The 17823-nt window shown below is 35.8% G+C and overlaps 1 protein-coding gene across 2 annotated transcripts; it reads right to left on the minus strand.

The window, feature by feature from the left end:
• Positions 1–443: 443 nt before the first annotated feature.
• On the minus strand, positions 444–3404 carry LOC141376258 (uncharacterized). Of its 2 annotated transcripts, none has more exons than XM_073913408.1 (2): positions 3093–3404; positions 444–2968 (listed from the first exon to the last, which is right to left on the minus strand). In XM_073913408.1, exons 1-2 carry the CDS (start codon positions 3108–3110, stop codon positions 2264–2266), a joined length of 723 nt encoding a protein of 240 aa, XP_073769509.1. In that variant the 5' UTR covers positions 3111–3404; the 3' UTR covers positions 444–2263. The 2 variants fall into 2 exon arrangements, 1 of the variants encoding a protein (XP_073769509.1); XR_012385764.1 differs by having other exon boundaries at positions 1072–2968; positions 3024–3404.
• Positions 3405–17823: the final 14419 nt, after the last annotated feature.

A 17823-nucleotide genomic window follows, 5' to 3' on the forward strand; every position in this document is an offset into this window, starting at 1 on the left:
AGACTTGTCCATATGATAACAACTTTTTTACACCTTCCGGCCGGCCTGTCAGATGGGCCTGTCACACTCATACACTGTTCACCTGTAGCATGTCTTTGGACTGTGGGGGAAACTGGAGCACCTAGATGAAACCCACGCAGGGAGAACATGCAAACTCCTCAAAGAAACGCCATTTATATATATATATATATATATATATATATATATATATATATATATATATATATATATATATATATATATATATATATATATATATCATTTGTCTTTCAATTGACATACAGTAGGTGAGAGTTCAAAGTGACTATTACCGCCGCGTCATATACCGCCGCCGTTTGAAATAGGAGCCGCTTTGTTTTTAGTGTATGACCGCAGTTTGTGAATGAGCCGCTAGGGGGCGCAAAGGGACGGGATGCGAACGGACAGAAATAGCCCACACAGCAGCCTTAAATATGCTACTGTGCTTGTAAATGAGATTAAACAATAAGTCAAAGCATTATAATTCCTTTATTAATCATTTAAAATTTGTTAACACGCTTTATTGTTATTCTAAACTTAAGTGCAAAGAGGATTCTTTTTGAAAAATAGAATTGAAGAAGTTAAAGACAACTAAAATTAAAGCACAAACATTCAGTACAAATATTCTAAGTATGCCTAAATTAAAAAATAAAGTCTTTTAGCCTAAATGTAAAGAGATGTTCAGTGTTTGCTATTTTGGTAGGACTAACAAAAAACCTTTTCATTTATGTTTTAATTTACGTTTTTATTTACATTTTCGTTGTTGATTATATTTTACGTCACAATTATTGTACATAATAATAAACGAATAATGAAAAATAATAAAAATAGGCCTTATGTATTTAAAGACATGTGGTGAAACACTAAAACGGTCAGGCGCATGGTCTAAAGAGCTTAAGTTGAATGCTGCTTCATAAAATAATTTTGCCGCATGACATATCTCGCAGGTTTATTTTTAATAGTTTTCAGTAAATTTTTTTGTTTCAAAACATCAATGTTCTCTTTAAAGTTCTCTTTAAAGTATAACTGTTGTTTTGTTTTTTTTTACTTAATGGCCCAGTATGTTTTGTATTTTAATTTCAATTTCAGTCACCTTGCATATGCATTTGAAATATAATGCGCGCATAACCGCGGAAAGAAGAAAAAACTGTCAAAGGTTAGAGCGAATTCATCAAAATTAGCTATATTAAAATACAGCATGTAAGTACAGCAAGGCAGAGTGTGAACAAACTCAAGGTAAGGCTTAGATATGCGCTTGCCTTTTAATGAATTTAAAAAGATTTGCGGCCTTTTTATAGGCTACAGGCTACTATGGTGTATAATGTTTCTTTCATTATTTTTTATTTTGTATGGTAAAGAACAATGCACTGTATGTTATTAATGTAAACTTAGGTTAAAATTTACCATTGATAAATGTGACCTACCTCAAGTAGATGACTTAAAGTACAGTATAATAAAATAATGTTAACGTCAATGTTCTTCTTTAAAGTAAAATTGTTGTTTTGTTTTTTTTTACTTAATGGATCAGTATGTTTTGTATTTTAATTTTAATTTCAGTCACCTTACATATGCATGTAAAATATAGGCTAATGCGCGCATAACCGCGAAAAAAAGAAGAAAAAGCTGTCAGGTTTGGCCAGTGTGTTTTTTGTCTAATAAATTATAGTTTTTTTTTACTTTAAAACTTTAAAACAGATTGCTATTTTTCTAATGACATATGATTTAATAAATTTGTATTTTAAAAATTTCTCTTTTTTGAATTTTTTTAACTGCACTTTTTAGGAAATATTTTTGTACATCAAAAAGTGTGGTTATAATGACATCTGACTGGCTAATCCAGCAAAAAAGTCACTAAAATGTAGTATTTAAATCTCATAGTTAAATAGAAACTGAGGCGTATAACTGCAAAAAGGTCCACTTGAGAAAAAAAGAACCATCCCTTTCACCAGGCTGGCTACGGGCCTCATGTGTGCGCATGAGTCGATATGTTGCCTTTTTATAGTCTACATGCTACTATGATGTATAATAATGTTGTTATTGTTGTTCTGTCTGGTAACCTTAGGCTAAAACTTATAATTCATAAACGTGTTAGAAATAAAGCATGAAAAAAAACACTTTAAAAATATTTCTTTTGCGTATAATCGGGAAAAAAAACAGTCATACAGTTGGTTAAGAGGATATATTTATTCTGAGAAAAAAAGCAAATACAAATACAAAAATAACTGAATGTTTTTTTAAGTTGTCTCTAATACTGAAGACGTCGGTGGGCGCTAACAGAGGTTCGTGGGGACCGTAGAAATTCATTCACTCTGTCCTTTATGCGTTTGCTGTCAGCGCTGGTCAGGTTAGGGTATCTCTTAATCACGCTGTCTCTAACGAACTGTTTTAGGTTCACAGGCAAAGCAACTTTGCCTCTCAAACCATCCCAGTTCGTTGTGGATGCCCACTCTGCGTAGCGCTGGTCTGGCACAACTGCACGAAACAGCAAGCAACCGTACCGATCTGGCCGTCCATGACTCTGAACCATAAGCATGTCAATGTGCTCTTGAGTGGGAGGGGAGAACAGTAAATCGGGATGGCAACTTGAATTTGGAGTCGGGCCAGCAGAGGTGACTTCGGACTGTTCCATATCCTCATTCAGGTTAATGGGTGTATGCATGGGGTCTTGTGTCCACTGAGCTTCCGTTGCTGCTGTTTGCACTTCTTTCAGCTGAAGCACAGTGGTTGCATGAGTTTGTATCAGTTCCTTGTGACTGTTGTTTAAGTCTGCAAGGGCTGCTTTGCAGGCATTCAGCTCCTTTCGCATAGCCTCCGTCTCTAGCACACCAGCCGCTAGCTGCTCTCTCAGTGCCTTAATAACGCAGGGCTGCCTTTTCGGCTGACGCCTCGGATCCTTCGCCACAGCCGGGGGTGTAGTGTGTGGGTTGATCATACTTAACAGCGCATCGGCCTGTTGAGAGTCAACATAGTGTACTATTAAATTTTGCCACGTTTCGTGTGAACACAAATTTCCAAAAAAAAAGCCTTTTGTTATTATTTTATTATACAGAAAATAAGGAAATAAATTAAATTACCGCTTTTTTGGAGACCATTCGCTTCTTCGTCTTCTTTGCTGTTTTCTTAGGTGTTGCCTTAGGTGTTGTCTCCCTGTTCTCAAACAAAGCCCTCTATAAATGCAGTAAGTTAAAATGATGTTAAAACATGAAACGTAGGAAAACACAGTACAAATAATCATGAAGGAGATTACGGAAAGACAGAATGGTTTAATAATTACCTTTTTGAGTTCCTGGTCCTCTTTCCGTAAAAAGATGAGCTGTTCATAATGACTTAATAGGTCATGCAGAAGATTCACGCAAAAGATTCACGCAGATGATCAGCTAAGTTTTACAGGGACTGTGGCACTTGCGGCCTTTATGGGATCATACAGGTTGTGAAATGTGGGTGGGGGACTGCAAAGGTGTGAATCTTTGCCCATCATTTGTAAGAGACAGTTGCCTTTACTGTATACAGTAGCCTACATTTATCATCCCTAATCCTTTAGCTTTAGATTTTTGTTGCTAAGTAGCAATAGGACAAATGTTACAGCTATACGCAAATATGTTTTCTAATAAAAAAAAATATATATTTTTAAATTAAAATATAACAGAAAATAATGTTTTCCACATAGAAATAAATACCACTGCCTCCATGCCTTCTTCAACTCGGGCGGCTTCTTTGTAGTTTGTTTATGACAACTAGCTTTGTTATAATGGTATTATTATTAGCAGTAATATTTATTACCTGCATATTTATATTTGTTATATTAAAAAAAAAAGCTTAGTTGTTTCCATCTGTCAGGTGTTTGGACCAGGTGCGCAACTGCACATTTACTGAGGGGTATGCGAGTTCAAGTTTTTCAAGTTTAATTTATAAAAAAAAACATGTATAGGGTATAAAAATGGATCTTGATGGGATTAATAAACATTACAGTTCCAAAAAATTTGAATATTCTGACTATAGTTTTAACAGGGTTAAGAATCATTATAATTAGATATCTAAAAAATTTTATAGGGAATTTTTTAATCCATGTATTATTTTCTATTTTGCCTAAAATAAATTCAGTACAGTCCCGCACGGAGTCTGCATGCGCAGACATCTGCAGTTTTCTACAGATTTTTAGCCCATCATTGAATCTATTGGTGTAAATTTGTGTACATTTTTATTTACTCAGTATTCAAATTCATTTCACTAATATTATTGTGATATAATAATAGTAATATTAAAATGTCCATATGATTTATTTACAATACAGTTGGTAAAGTAGTATTTTCTGCCTGTAATTCTCAGCAGAAATAGCAAAAAAATGTTTGCAGATTCTGTCTGGCCCTAATATTAAGGTTTTAAACATACATTTTGTGTGATCCCTCTTATTTTTTGCTAAATAATCAATTAATAATAGAATGTTTCACATTACTCAAACCTTTTGAGCTCAGCTGTAAGTATGATTTGACAGTTTATTTTGATAAAACTTTTACATAAACTTTACACTTGGATGTGTGACTGCATGTTATTGTTTTAACTTATTTTGAATTAAAATGTATGTGTCAACGAATGCAATTCATACCTATAAACCCTCTCGTTTTTGCCATATTAATTCTACCATATTTTACTATTCTATCCGTTGTCTTCCGTGTGTTTTTCCAGTATTTCTCCCGCATTTGTAATGTTTCTATAAAAAGTGAAAGTAGCAGCTGCACAGAGCCGATCTCAAATGTGATGCAAGAACTGTTTAAGAGAACTAAGCTTTCACATTATTTTGATTGACAGCACTTTGAAATTAATGTAAAAACGGCCGCATTCACGTCCTTTCCAGTAAAGCTTTATGCGTCTTTTGCTGCCCTTATGCAGCCTCTAAATCAGTTTAACGGTGCTGAGTGACGGACGCGCTCCATAGTGATAGACGGCTTCTATACACGCGATTTAAAGATGAATGAGAGCGGATACTTTAAGATTCAGGTGTGTAAATAGAAAAAATATACACAATAATATGTAAACATGTTTTATTTGAAACACAAGTAATATTATCTTAAATTAGCATAAACAAAACAAATGTTTTCATTGCATTCTTAAAGTCAGACTCGCACCTCTGTCATCAAACAAAACAGAGGATCAAACTAAATTCATTTGTTGCTCTTTAGTAACTGTAATCAATATTTAAATGCAGTAAATAAAAATGTTCTCTTTTGAAGCTGATGGTCCATGAATTTACGACAAAAGCCTTTACCATAAAGTTAACTTTACACCAGCTCATCATGGCTTTAGCCTATAGAAATATAGTGTTTTTCGCATACTATACAGGATGCAAATATTTACATTTAGTCATTTACATTTAGTCATTTAGCAGACGCTTTTATCCAAAGCGACTTACAAATGAGGACAAGGAAGCAATTTACACAACTAAGAGCAACAATGAATAAGTACTAAAGACAAGTTTCAGGTCTGTAAAGTCTAAGAAGGGAAGTGTTAGTAGTTTTTTTTTTTTTTTTTGTACAGTTAGTGTGATATTCAAAGAGGCAATTGCAGATTAGGAAGTGAAGTGGAGACTAAATAGTTGAGTTTTTAGTCGTTTCTTGAAAATAGCGAGTGACTCTGCTGTTCTGATGCAGTTAGGGAGTTCATTCCACCAACTGGGCAGATTGAGCGTGAGCGTTCGCGAAAGTGATTTTTTCCCTCTTTGGGATGGAACCACGAGGCGACGTTCATTCACAGAACGCAAGTTTCTGGAGGGCACATAGATCTGCAGAAGTGAGTGCAGATAAGAAGGTGCTAGGCCAGAAGTCACTTTGTAGGCAAACATCAGAGTTTTGAATTTGATGCGAGCAGCAACTGGCAGCCAGTGCAAACGGACTAGCAGCGGAGTGACATGTGCTCGTTTAGGTTCATTGAAGACAACTCGTGCTGCTGCATTCTGGAGCAGTTAAAGAGGCTTGATAGAGTTAGCTGGAAGCCCAGCTAGTAGAGAGTTGCAGTAATCCAGTTTGGAGAGAACAAGAGCTTGAACAATGAGTTGAGCTGCATGTTCAGATAAGAAGGGTCGGATCTTTCTGATGTTATAGAGTGCAAATCTGCACGATCGAGCAGTTCTAGAAATGTGGTCAGAGAAGTTTAGTTGGTCATCAATCGTTACTCCAAGGCTTTTCACCATTTTGGATGCAGTAATGGTTGCCCCATCCATCTGGATTGAAAAGTTATGGTGTAGAGTCGGGTTGGCAGAAACTACAAGCATTTCCGTTTTTGCGAGGTTCAGCTGAAGATGATGATCTTTCATCCAGTGTGAAATATCCAACAGGCAGGCTGAGATACGAGCTGGAACCGAGGGATCATCAGGATGAAAAGAGAGGTATAGCTGGGTATCATCAGCATAGCAGTGGTAGGAGAATCCATGTCTCTGGATGACTGGTCCTAGAGATGATGTGTAGATGGAGAAGAGAAGTGGCCCAAGAACAGAGCCTTGAGGTACCCCAGTGTTTAGATGCTGTAGGTTGGACACCTCTCCCCTCCAAGACACCCTGAATGACTTGTCAGAGAGGTAAGATCTGAACCATTGTATAACAGTGCCCGCAACGCCCAGTGACTCAAGCGTAGATAGCAGGATCTGGTGGTTGACAGTGTCAAAAGCAGCTGACAAGTCCAGCAAAATGAGGACTGATGATTTAGAGTCTGCTTTAGCCAGTCTGAGATCCTCCACGACCGAGAGCAGGGCAGTCTCAGTTGAGTGGCCTTTCTTAAAGCCGGATTGCTTGTTGTCCATGAGATTGTTTTGAGTAAGAAAGTCCAGGACTTGATTGAACACTACTTTCTCCAGAATCTTGGCCATGAATGGAAGCAGGGATACTGGTCTGTAGTTTTCAAGTAGCGTATGGTCCAGGTTGGGTTTCTTTAGCAGTGGGGTTACCCTAGCCTGCTTAAATGTAGTGGGGAATAAACCAGAGTCAAGAGATGTGTTAATTATGTGAGTCAGTGTTGGTATGACTGCAGGAGAGATGGCTTGCAAGAGATGAGAGGGAATGGGATCGAGTGGACAGGTGGTTGCATGGCTAGATAGCACAAGTTTGGACACCTCAGACTCAGAGAGCTGAGAAAAAGAGGTGAGTGTGTGTGGTGTTGGTGTTGTATCTTGCGTGTTTGTTGTAGGTGCAGCAAATTGAGCACTGATTTTTGCAGTTTTGGTGCAGAAGAATGTAGCAAAGTCATCAGTAGTAAGTGTGGAGGATGTGGGTGGAGGAGGAGGATAGAGGAGGGAGGAAAATGTTTTAAAAAGTAGGCGAGGATTAGTGGCATTGTTGATTTTCAGACGGTAATACGTCTGCTTTGCAGAAGTAACCTCAGCTGAGAAAGAGGACAGAAGAGTTTGGTATGTTAAGAGATGTGCAGGATTTTTAGTTTTCCGCCAAATTCTCTCCGCAGCCCGAAGTTTTGAGCGATGCTCACGGAGAGCATCCGAGAGCCAGGGTGCAGGAGGACTGGCACGGGCTGGCCTGGATGCAAGAGGACATAATCGGTCTAGACATGATGCTAGTGTGGAGCAGAGTGTATTAGTGGCACTGTTCGAATCAAGTGCAGTGAGTTTGCGAGATGGAGGAAGAGAGTCTGAAACAATGGTGGATAGTTTATTGGGTGAGAGAGAAATATGCGATTTCGGACGCAGTTCAGGTGTGGCCGTGCGTCACTGTCCCCCTGCCTGGACAAAACCACCTTGTCTGCATTTATGTTAAGTAAAAGCCCATGCATGCAGTGACTGAGTGGCGATAAGGAATAATTAATGATATGGCAGCCCGTTGCTCCCAAAAACATTAGAAGTTTAATAAAAGTGTGGTAATTTTAAGCTTAAGCTTACCAATTCCTTATTATCCAATTTGTCATGGCAGTTTTTATGTTAAGGCATTGTTTGTTCTCTTTTTGTTTTCTATTTTGCGCTCCACGTCTCTTTACTCTTCTCTCCATTTTGATCATGTGACTGTAACCGAGCAACGGATCAATCAAATGGTCAATGAAGAGGGAGGGGTGGTATAATTTTTTTATTCAATAAAATACAATTGTATATTTATATAAAATGCAGGATAAACATTTTTAACCAAAAATATGTATTTATTTTGTTTAATATGTATAATAATATGTATAATTTCAAAAATAGTTTTGGCACAATGGCGCCCCCCCATGTGTGGCGCCCCTATGCGCCGCATATACTGCATACCCCCTTTTTGCGCCACTGGTTTGGACCATATGGGGCATAGATAAATTATATGTACAAAAAACAATACACAACAAATTAGTTTTGTAATATTAAATAGACCTATAAAGTATTTGGATACGACGATATCAATCAAATCGCGCAAACAGTATTTTTCGTGAGAGTGAAACCACCAGAAACCTATCTTCTTTTCTGTAATCCAGTCCTGCTCAAACAAGTGTTTATGTTTTTGTCTGACGTGGTTTAATTAAAAAAAAAAAAGGAAATGTAGAGTTTTATTATAGCTGCTGAGTGCAAGAAAATAGAGGCTATAGCCTATTTTATTACTTATGTCCTGCAACACAACGGTTTCCTTGATAACCGAGTTATGCAACATCCTTAAATTGTTCTTTTAAATAAAGATAAATTACCTATCAAGTGTTTTATAACTTAGGGAAATATTAATATGATTAGGTTTCTCCTGAGCATTTGGGCAGAATGTTTGACGCGCACTAGTTTTATTCATCGTTGATGATCGTGTTAATGGATGACCGCACTTCAAAGTTCGGGCACAGTTTACAACATTGCTGCATAGCTACATATTAACACATTGCAGCACTTTAACAAATCGACTCATAATCGCTTAGCTATCATAACCTTTTGTGTTTCATTTATTGCTTTAATTACAGAGCATTTCAACCAGCTACTGCAATGAAACAGAACTGATGTATCTCGAACAGTAGGGTGATTGTAGTTGCAGGTACATTTAGTGACCATTTAGTAACCAAAGACATCTTTTTTTCAGCTGTTAAAAAATTGTTACGTTACATCGTTACATTTTTGTGTTTATTATTTTCAAATATGCACAATGCAAGCCAAAACAATAGACATGCCCATCATCCTTTCAGACAACTTGGCTTTAAACTGTATTAAGGTCCCATTTACACTGCAAAGTTTTATATAAAAAAAGTTAATGATACATATAATAGGCTACATTTTGATGGTGAAATAACCTTTAAATGATGGCTGTTATTTATTTCAGTATTCAAACATTAAATAACGAATGCATCAAGTGAAATAAAATGAATATGAAACAACACATGATAATAAATATGTTCGTAAGAATGTGGTTGTCAGTGGGTTAATAAGCTCAGGAGATTTCTGCTTACTATCAGTAAACCAGATATTTGTTTTATAAGTTAACCAAATATTTGCAGAGATTTAGCAGTTTTTTTCTGATGCTTTTGCCAGTCCTGCCAGTCAGTGAAAAAAAAAAACTGTTCACGCAGGTATTCAGATTCGTTTTTATCAATCTGATGCAACTTTTATTATTTACAGGACATAAAAATGCAATTAAAAGTTTAAAAACAATTAAACTCAATTAATCAAAAGACTAGCCTATTTTACGCATTAATGAAATAATTCCCTTTATTTCTGATAAGATCATACATTTTAGTCTGTTTTACAGTATTAATATGTGCATATGTTTTTTTTTTTTTACATAATATTCGTTTAACAAGTATTTTAACACATCGAAAGTAATTAAATTACCTGTTGTTTGATTTAAACCTTTATGCAAAAGGATCAGAAATTGACACATGACATGCATCGCTCTCGTGCCACGTTTTGATGATAAATTCACATATAATTGCTGCTTTGAATAGAATAAAACTATTAAAAAGCACATTAAACACTTTACTCATAAAATAAAACATTCATAAATGAGTTTATTATATGGAAAACACCAATTGACGGGCTCTGCTTTCGGTTTTAAAAGAATCATGCAGCTTTTAAAAATATAATTTGCTGAAGAGAAATGACAGAAAAAAAAAGATTAAACATATTGGGACTGTTAAAAGAGCATTCCTCTTTAATTCTTTCGACTCAGATACATCAGCTAAGATTAATGACGGAGTCTCTCCTGCCTGCTTAGCAACACGTATCGCCGGTTATGAACGAGAAGGCGAAGAGAATGCGCTGTTTACTTTCGGCTCATTCATTCATTTTCTTGTTGGCTTAGTCCCTTTATTGATTCAGAATTTTTCATATTGTATTGCACTATTGGTAAGCACAACAGTGAACTGTAACAGTTTAAAATATCTTGTGTATGATTTTGACGTTCTTTTCCTTATCGAATTTAATTAATCGAGTCAGTCTTGAGGAAAGTGTTAAGTATTTCAGCACATAAGAGCAAATATAGCTTATAGCCCATTTCGTTGCGCTCGGCAGCTTTTTACTAATAAAGCTCTTCATGTAGGCAAAATTTCATTTTTTAATTTTAGCACGTCATATAAAAACATCAACACAATTGTTTGGGGACACAAAACACTTTTTTGCAGTTTTCCCCGATGCGTTTTTTAGGGTGGCACTGCATAGCTGGATAACAAAAAAAGGTCGCATTCTGCTTTTACTCTCCCCAAAAAAAATGCTCTGTTTGCACGATTTGATTATTATCATCGTACCCACTATATAATTATTTAAACCTTCTCTGGTGTTTATTGTTTTTAGAAAATATCTAAAATCTTAAAAAAATATATATATTGTAAAATAAAAGTTTAATTTGGCTTTAACGGTTTCATTTATGTAGGCTACATAGACCTACCTAGACTGTTATAGCTTGCTTTTGCTTGTTTTATATTGGTCTATTTATTTAATGCGGTTTTATTATATCCGATAATGTAATTCTTTAAATTATATTTTAATATGGCTCAGGCAATTTTTTTCAAGATTTGACACTTGTTTTGAGTCTACAAAAGGGGACAGGTAATTTGTAAAGTTTTATGTCTTTCTGTTGTCTGTAATATGGTGTATAGATTATTATGCGTTATTGAAACATCAAGGGGGACGCAACAAAGTCACTTATAAATTAAAATTGTATTATGCAACAGCCTTACATTTAAAACGGAAACATAAGGGCGATTATAAGCAAAAAGACCTCAGCCTATAAGGCTAGATGTTTTCTTTCCCTTTATTTATTTATTTATTCATTCATTCATTCATTCATTCATTCATTCATTCATTCATTTATTTATTTATTTATGTATTTATTTATTTAAGAGGCCTTTTTATTTTTAGAGATGGTACATTTGAATTGGCTTTTCCCACTTCCCCCACCTGAAAACTGAAAGTTGCAAAGAGAAATATAGCTCATTTACACCTTGATGCCTTATGCCTAGTTCACACTAGAGGATTTTAAGCCTGATTTGAGCCAGATTTGGAAGTTAACGAGCTCGCCGACAGATCGGGCTGTGATCGGGAAGAAATCTGCGGGTGCTCGGCGCTCGCCGCTCTTTATGTGTGAACTACTGAACAACGCATCAACGAGGCTCGCTGACGCGTTGCCGACACCTCGCAGACGGAAATCCAACATTCTGCATGCTAAATATTCCAGAGCAGTCGGCCGACTCAACCCCACGTGTGGTCAGATGTAGTGACGAGCTGCAGCCAATGAGAGAGCATATCAGCATGAGCTGAATGCCTGTGTGTTCAGGAGCTCAGCAGAAACATCTGTGATTGGTCAGAATGGGCATCAGTGCACTCGCTTCATTCTGCGTTAGCACAGACATGAGAGTAGACTATATTAACAGTGGAACTAGAATTGTGTAACTATTAGAATTACCATACTGCTCATTCTGACCGTTCTCATATAAAATGCCATTTTGTCACAACATATTTACATTCAAAGCTATTATTGAGGTATTAAAATTAAGCTTTGAATGTCTGGCATCATATTTAATGACACCATTACCCTAAAAATATAATCTTTTTTTGGTAATACAGCCTATAAATATGCAGTTAAGATACTAAAACATGCAAAGGTCTTGGCTTTCATTTTCACTTTCAAACAGGAGCTATTTTACAGCATAGAATATGCTGTTTTGTAAGATATCTGAAGTAAATTGATGTTTTTGCCATCAGAAAGTTTTGTTTATGTTAGCAGGAAGTTGCTAGGCAAGAAAATGCACACACATTTTAAGTCACAGCGAAAAGTATCAGACATGCATGCAGTCATTTTGACCAATATGGTAATTTAAGGCAGAAATGCTCAGTTCTTTACTGTTTTGTAATAAAAAAAAATAACAATGTCAGAAAGAAATACACTGATAGTTAGAAAACGGCAGGGTGTTATAAATATGTTAGTTTTATTTCAAAGAGATATAAAATTACAAAAATTAAAAACTCTCTGTGTATCTATCCACTGGAACCTGCAGATGAGTGATTAATCCGCTGATAAATCAGCTGATTTGACGATGTTTTTAAATGCTTTCTCCAAAGCTTGAAACGCTGTCAGTGATGTAATCCGCACACAAGCAGCCAATAGTGTACAGCTTTTTCTGACGACTCCTCCCTCAAAATTTCATTGGCTGTAGCTTGAATGAACTGATGGGGAATGAGTTGTTGTCAGATCATGTAGTGTGTGACCCCCCTCTTGTGGATCGTTCACGGAGTGTTGCGTAGTTTGAACACCACAGAGATTAAAAGACACAAAGTCAGGTCATGTAGTGTGAACGGCACAGCGATCTGCTGATGTTTAAAATCCTGTAGGGTGAACTAGGCTTTAGCCTCAATAGCAAAGATCATAGCCCATTTACACATCAACACAGTGCAAGTTTAGCGGAAGAATGTCAAATCAGAATAACGCAGATGAAGCACACCAGCTACTACTATCATGAAACTATTAAAATGGCATTGGCATAAATTTGCTTATTTGCAGCAGCTTTTTTCCGCGCAACAGAAATGCGGCGTTGGGACGCAATCAATGAATAAAAACAGGGTTAAAAGTGAAATCGGCTTTTTATTGTATCCCTATTAGGCTAACTATATCAGTGCATTGGCCTTTTATGGTGTCATCTCGATAGAATAGCCTAAGTTATATTGAAATAATTTAAAGAATAAAGATATAAAAAACACATTAAATAAATAAACAATTAAAAATATGTTTAGGTTGTCTTTATTTTAATGCCCTCCTGATTATGGTGTGCTTCATCATTATGGGTGTACGTTATAACTAACGTGATTCAAATGATGGATCTGCGACAGACAAATAGGGGTTTTGGGAAACACGCATCACTAAATTCTTTTTCGCCCAAACTGTGCATAGTTCAGCCGCAAGTTACTGTACGTCTTTGTTTGGGAAAGCACCCCAGGTCCGCTAGTGCCGCGCGCCTCTTTCTCTGGGCAAAAGCGAGTTGATTTTTAAAGTATTAAAGATACAGATTAATTAAATATTCAGCGAAAGATACATTTATTTCATATTTCACTATGCATCTCATCTGATCAAAATCTTTATAGCTTAATTAAACACATATTGTCAAAACCCACACATAGGCCTATTGTATGAAAATGAAAAGGAGATTTTTGTTATTATTAGACTATATTTGTTTTTTGTGGCCAAGGCTATTTTAACATTTTCACATTTGAGGTGCTTTATTGGCATGACAAGTAACTGTACATTCGTTTTGCCAAAGCAGTGCAGCGTCGCACAAACAAGACCCTACAAAAAGGTCAGTAGTGCAAACAAATATGAATATAACATTAAATAAAAAAATGATTAATAAAAATAAAAATTGAATAAAAAAATTAAAATATAATAATAAAAATAAAAATTTATTTTTGAAAACATAAGACAGGATAAAGGTAATAATAGTAGCCTATTATCAAAAGTAGGTCCACATAAAGAGTTCCAGTATTTGTGTGTTGGAGACAGGAGCGGGTTTTGTTGGTTGAACACACAGCACCACCAACACCACACACTCCCCCAGTAAGATGGGCAGTTTCTGTTCGACAGGGACTCAAAGTTGTTTTGTATGTGTTGGATTATCGAGTAGAATTTTTCTCGGATCTCGGAGTATTTAGTGCACTCAGTTAGGATATGCAGCTTCGTCTCAATCAGCTGCTGAGGGCACAGCCACTTCTCCACCGACAGCCATGTTTTTTTTGAGCCAGCCCGTCTCTACGGCCAGTTGATGTCCGCTGCCCACTTCTAACATGTTAGAAAATACTGCAAATCAAGCTGTCGGTAACAATAAAATTGTTCGTTATTCGAAAAAAAAGACAGAAAAGAAAAAAAATATCAGGCACAGTAGTTGCTTTCTAGATTTATTTTAGGCCTTTATTCAGCTGTTTTAATCTTGCAATTCTGATAACTTTTAAAGATAATGTCTGCTTTATCAACTTTTCTGTCATTTATTTCTCATTTGCTAATTATTTTATTAATTTGTTGATGTTAATATATTACATAGGCTTGTATATGCAGATCCTTTGGCATTCAAATTTGCCAAATTTGCTTTGAACTTGAAAGAGAAAAAGAATCTAATTTGACCTGTCAGAACACATTGTTCCTGAATGGCATTTCTTTTTATTTTATTTTTTTATTTCGGTCTTTACTTTAACCTATTAAAAAGAAAAGTGTCATAATAAATACAATTGTTATATTTAAAAATGGAATTATGTTTTGTTTATGGCATATAGTTAACTAAGTGATGTGGGCATATGGTGTGCTTCAATCGCTAATTGATAGTTTTTCCAATAAGTGGTGAAATAAATAAAAATTTTTATTAAGTGTTGTTTAAATCAAATAATAATAATACGAAAACATTTATTTAAAAAGTATTTTGTGACACCCACATCCGTCATTAAAACGCATGTTTTAATAACTCAGAATCCATGCGTTAGTTTTAGTCGGATAAAAACTAACGCCTACTGTATGCAATACTTTATGTAAAAACTAAAATATTATAAACTAACTAAACTGGGAAACGGCAAATCAACAAACTATGTTTGTGATAATGGGATCTTGGCTAACGACGGTTTTGGGAAACGCATCTAATTAGTTATTTTTCACTATAGACTATCCTTTGCCGTGCAACAGTACAATTTTGCTTTTGAACTAGATGTCGAGTGAAAGCAACACGCATCCTGGCATTATGGATATAGTTAATTATTAGCTAATAATTACAATAATAATAATAATAATAATAATAATAATAATTATTATTATTATTATTATTATTATGCATTAGTTGACATAATGCTTTTTTAAACAAGCTATTTTTTTTTTCTTTCTCTACATGCGCGTGAAAGAGAAAATAAAAAAAGAGAAAATAAACAGACAAATAATATGCGGCTCACTTTGCATGCGGATATGCCCATTTATTTAATTAATTTATTAAAACATGAGAGTTTTTAACATGAAGTGGCAGTTGGTCAAACATTTTAACATAGCCTGTAATAAATAATAAATAGCTTACTGATAAAGTATGTTGAGATGATCGCAAGTTCACAACTGTGAGATGATGTGCTGTAAGGTGATGTGCTCTACCAGCAGGATAATCTATATTATTTTGCTATTTTTCATATGCGCACGTTTAAGATTTGAGATAATAACATTGCAATGATAGTCAAAGAAATCAAAACATTATTTTCACCCCAACGCAATTTAATCGGGCACTGAAGGCTAATAACTTAATTCTTATATTTGCTTTTTGACTTCTCACCATGTATCTTTTCTACAGCATAGTATAGTGTAAGAGCATGTCTATTACCAGAAAAACTAAATTAAAATTATATTTTAATTGAACACATCACATCACATACAGTAAGCTACGCCTACAGAACAGTCTGTTTAGCATTGTGAAAAGGCAAAGCTGAATATCTGTGGTTAAAGTGCCACCCAGCGGTCAAATGCTGCTGGCGCATCAAGTACCGCCGTCGCCGCGGTATGAATGGCGGCACAAGGAACACATTGAAGTAGTAACATCTGTATAGAACTTATATAGCCTATATAGCTTCTGTTTAGAACATGATGTTATCTGTTCTGACATACTGTGTGAAAGCATTGGTAAATTGGACTGTAAAATTACATTGTTTTGGTTTTGGTTAAGCTTGTGCACTGTAAAAAAAATTCTGTAAAATTTACGGAAAAATACTGGCAGACTTTTTCTGTTAAATAGTTTTTACAGAAAAATGTTGTATTTTTAACGAAAGAAAAATACATTAATTAACTGATACAATGATAATTTACAATCCTTTGAGTTAATTATTTATATTTGCAGAAAGCAACTACATTTTAATTGGAATTCACTGGCATTAAAATCAATATTTTAAATGTCTAAGTAATAAATCTGAGCATATCGATATTGAGAACCATTATACATCAGTTCACTACAAAACCTTTTTAAATAATGTAAAGTCATTAAATGCATTATTGTGCTCATGTGTGATTGTATAAAACAGATTTTCACTGCATTAGTAACTACACAGTTACATTTAAAGGTTTAAGGACACCCTGGATAACTTTTGTTTTTTATATTAACAGATTTGTGTGTGTTGAGTATCAGTTAAGACAATGTTAACACCTGTCAGCTTTAATTGTGGGGAAAACTGGATAATTTTGAGCTTTTGTCAGCTAATTTCAGCTTCCGGTTTTAAAATGATTTTTGGGGCGGGATCATAATCGGCGACGTAGCGCAGCACTGCAAGTGCAATGATGACGCGTCGGTTTCTCATTATTACTCATAGCGGAGTTTTCTTATCCTATGAGAAGAGCTGGCTGCTTAATTACTATGAGACCTGCCAGACCTTCCAGAGTCAAGCCCGAGCTGTGAGACACGTCACGGACCCACGGCACGGGCACACAGTATTTAGCAGTTCATGAAGGCTCGTATGTGTTTGTTTGCATGATCCATGCGGTTTGTTGAATGTTTTCCCCCGCGATCTTGTCAGGGCCGATCATACAGCAAAGCTGTGTATGTGCTGCAAGCATTTTTGTCGGGAGAGCATGCAGCACGAGAATTAGAGAATGGCGGACGCTGTCTTTTATCAGGAGTTCACTCACATTCAGACACATCACTGTGCTGCTGTGTTTGCCTAAATCCTCCAGATTACCAGCAGGGCTAACGTTTAAAATAGACAGGTCAGGAGACCTGCTGCATACGGGGTCTGCTGGATACGGGGATTGAGGGAGAAGTCCCCATTTATACGGTTTACATGAACACACTTATCTTTATAATTATATAAATTGTGGTTATGTGTATATGAAATTACGAATAACAAATGTAGCAGGACATTAAATCACTATTTATTTCTTTGCATTTTAACTTTGTAAACTATAAACTCATGCGTCTCCTCACGGTTTGTCTCATTTTGTGAGCTAGCTTTGTTCGCTCCCCTTCTCCCCTGCTGGCCACGCCCACTCCTGCCCGATGCTCGCGGAGCTCCACGCCCATTAATCATGCATCTTTTGAAAAAATTCTGAAGTAGACTTTAACCGAAAGTGGGGGGTGTCATGGCCCTTTAAACAAAAGAAGATACAGCATAACATCAGATTCCCTTAGTTCATCTTGGACTTGCACACAGACACTACTATTCTCCACAATGGTGCCACAAAAATGTTTTACAGAATTTTGCTGTTGTTTTTCTTGATTTTACAAAAAATACTGGCAGCTGTGGTTGCCAGTAATCTACTGTTTTCAACATTTTACATTTGTAAATTCAGTTTACAGATTTTTTTCTGTTAAAAATACATTCCACAGTCTGTATTTTTTGTCAAACAAATTTAACCCCTTAAATCCCAGAGCAAAATCCTCACTAGTGTC

This window comes from Danio rerio, chromosome 9, assembly GCF_049306965.1.
Source record: "Danio rerio strain Tuebingen ecotype United States chromosome 9, GRCz12tu, whole genome shotgun sequence".
Lineage (NCBI taxonomy): Eukaryota > Metazoa > Chordata > Actinopteri > Cypriniformes > Danionidae > Danio > Danio rerio.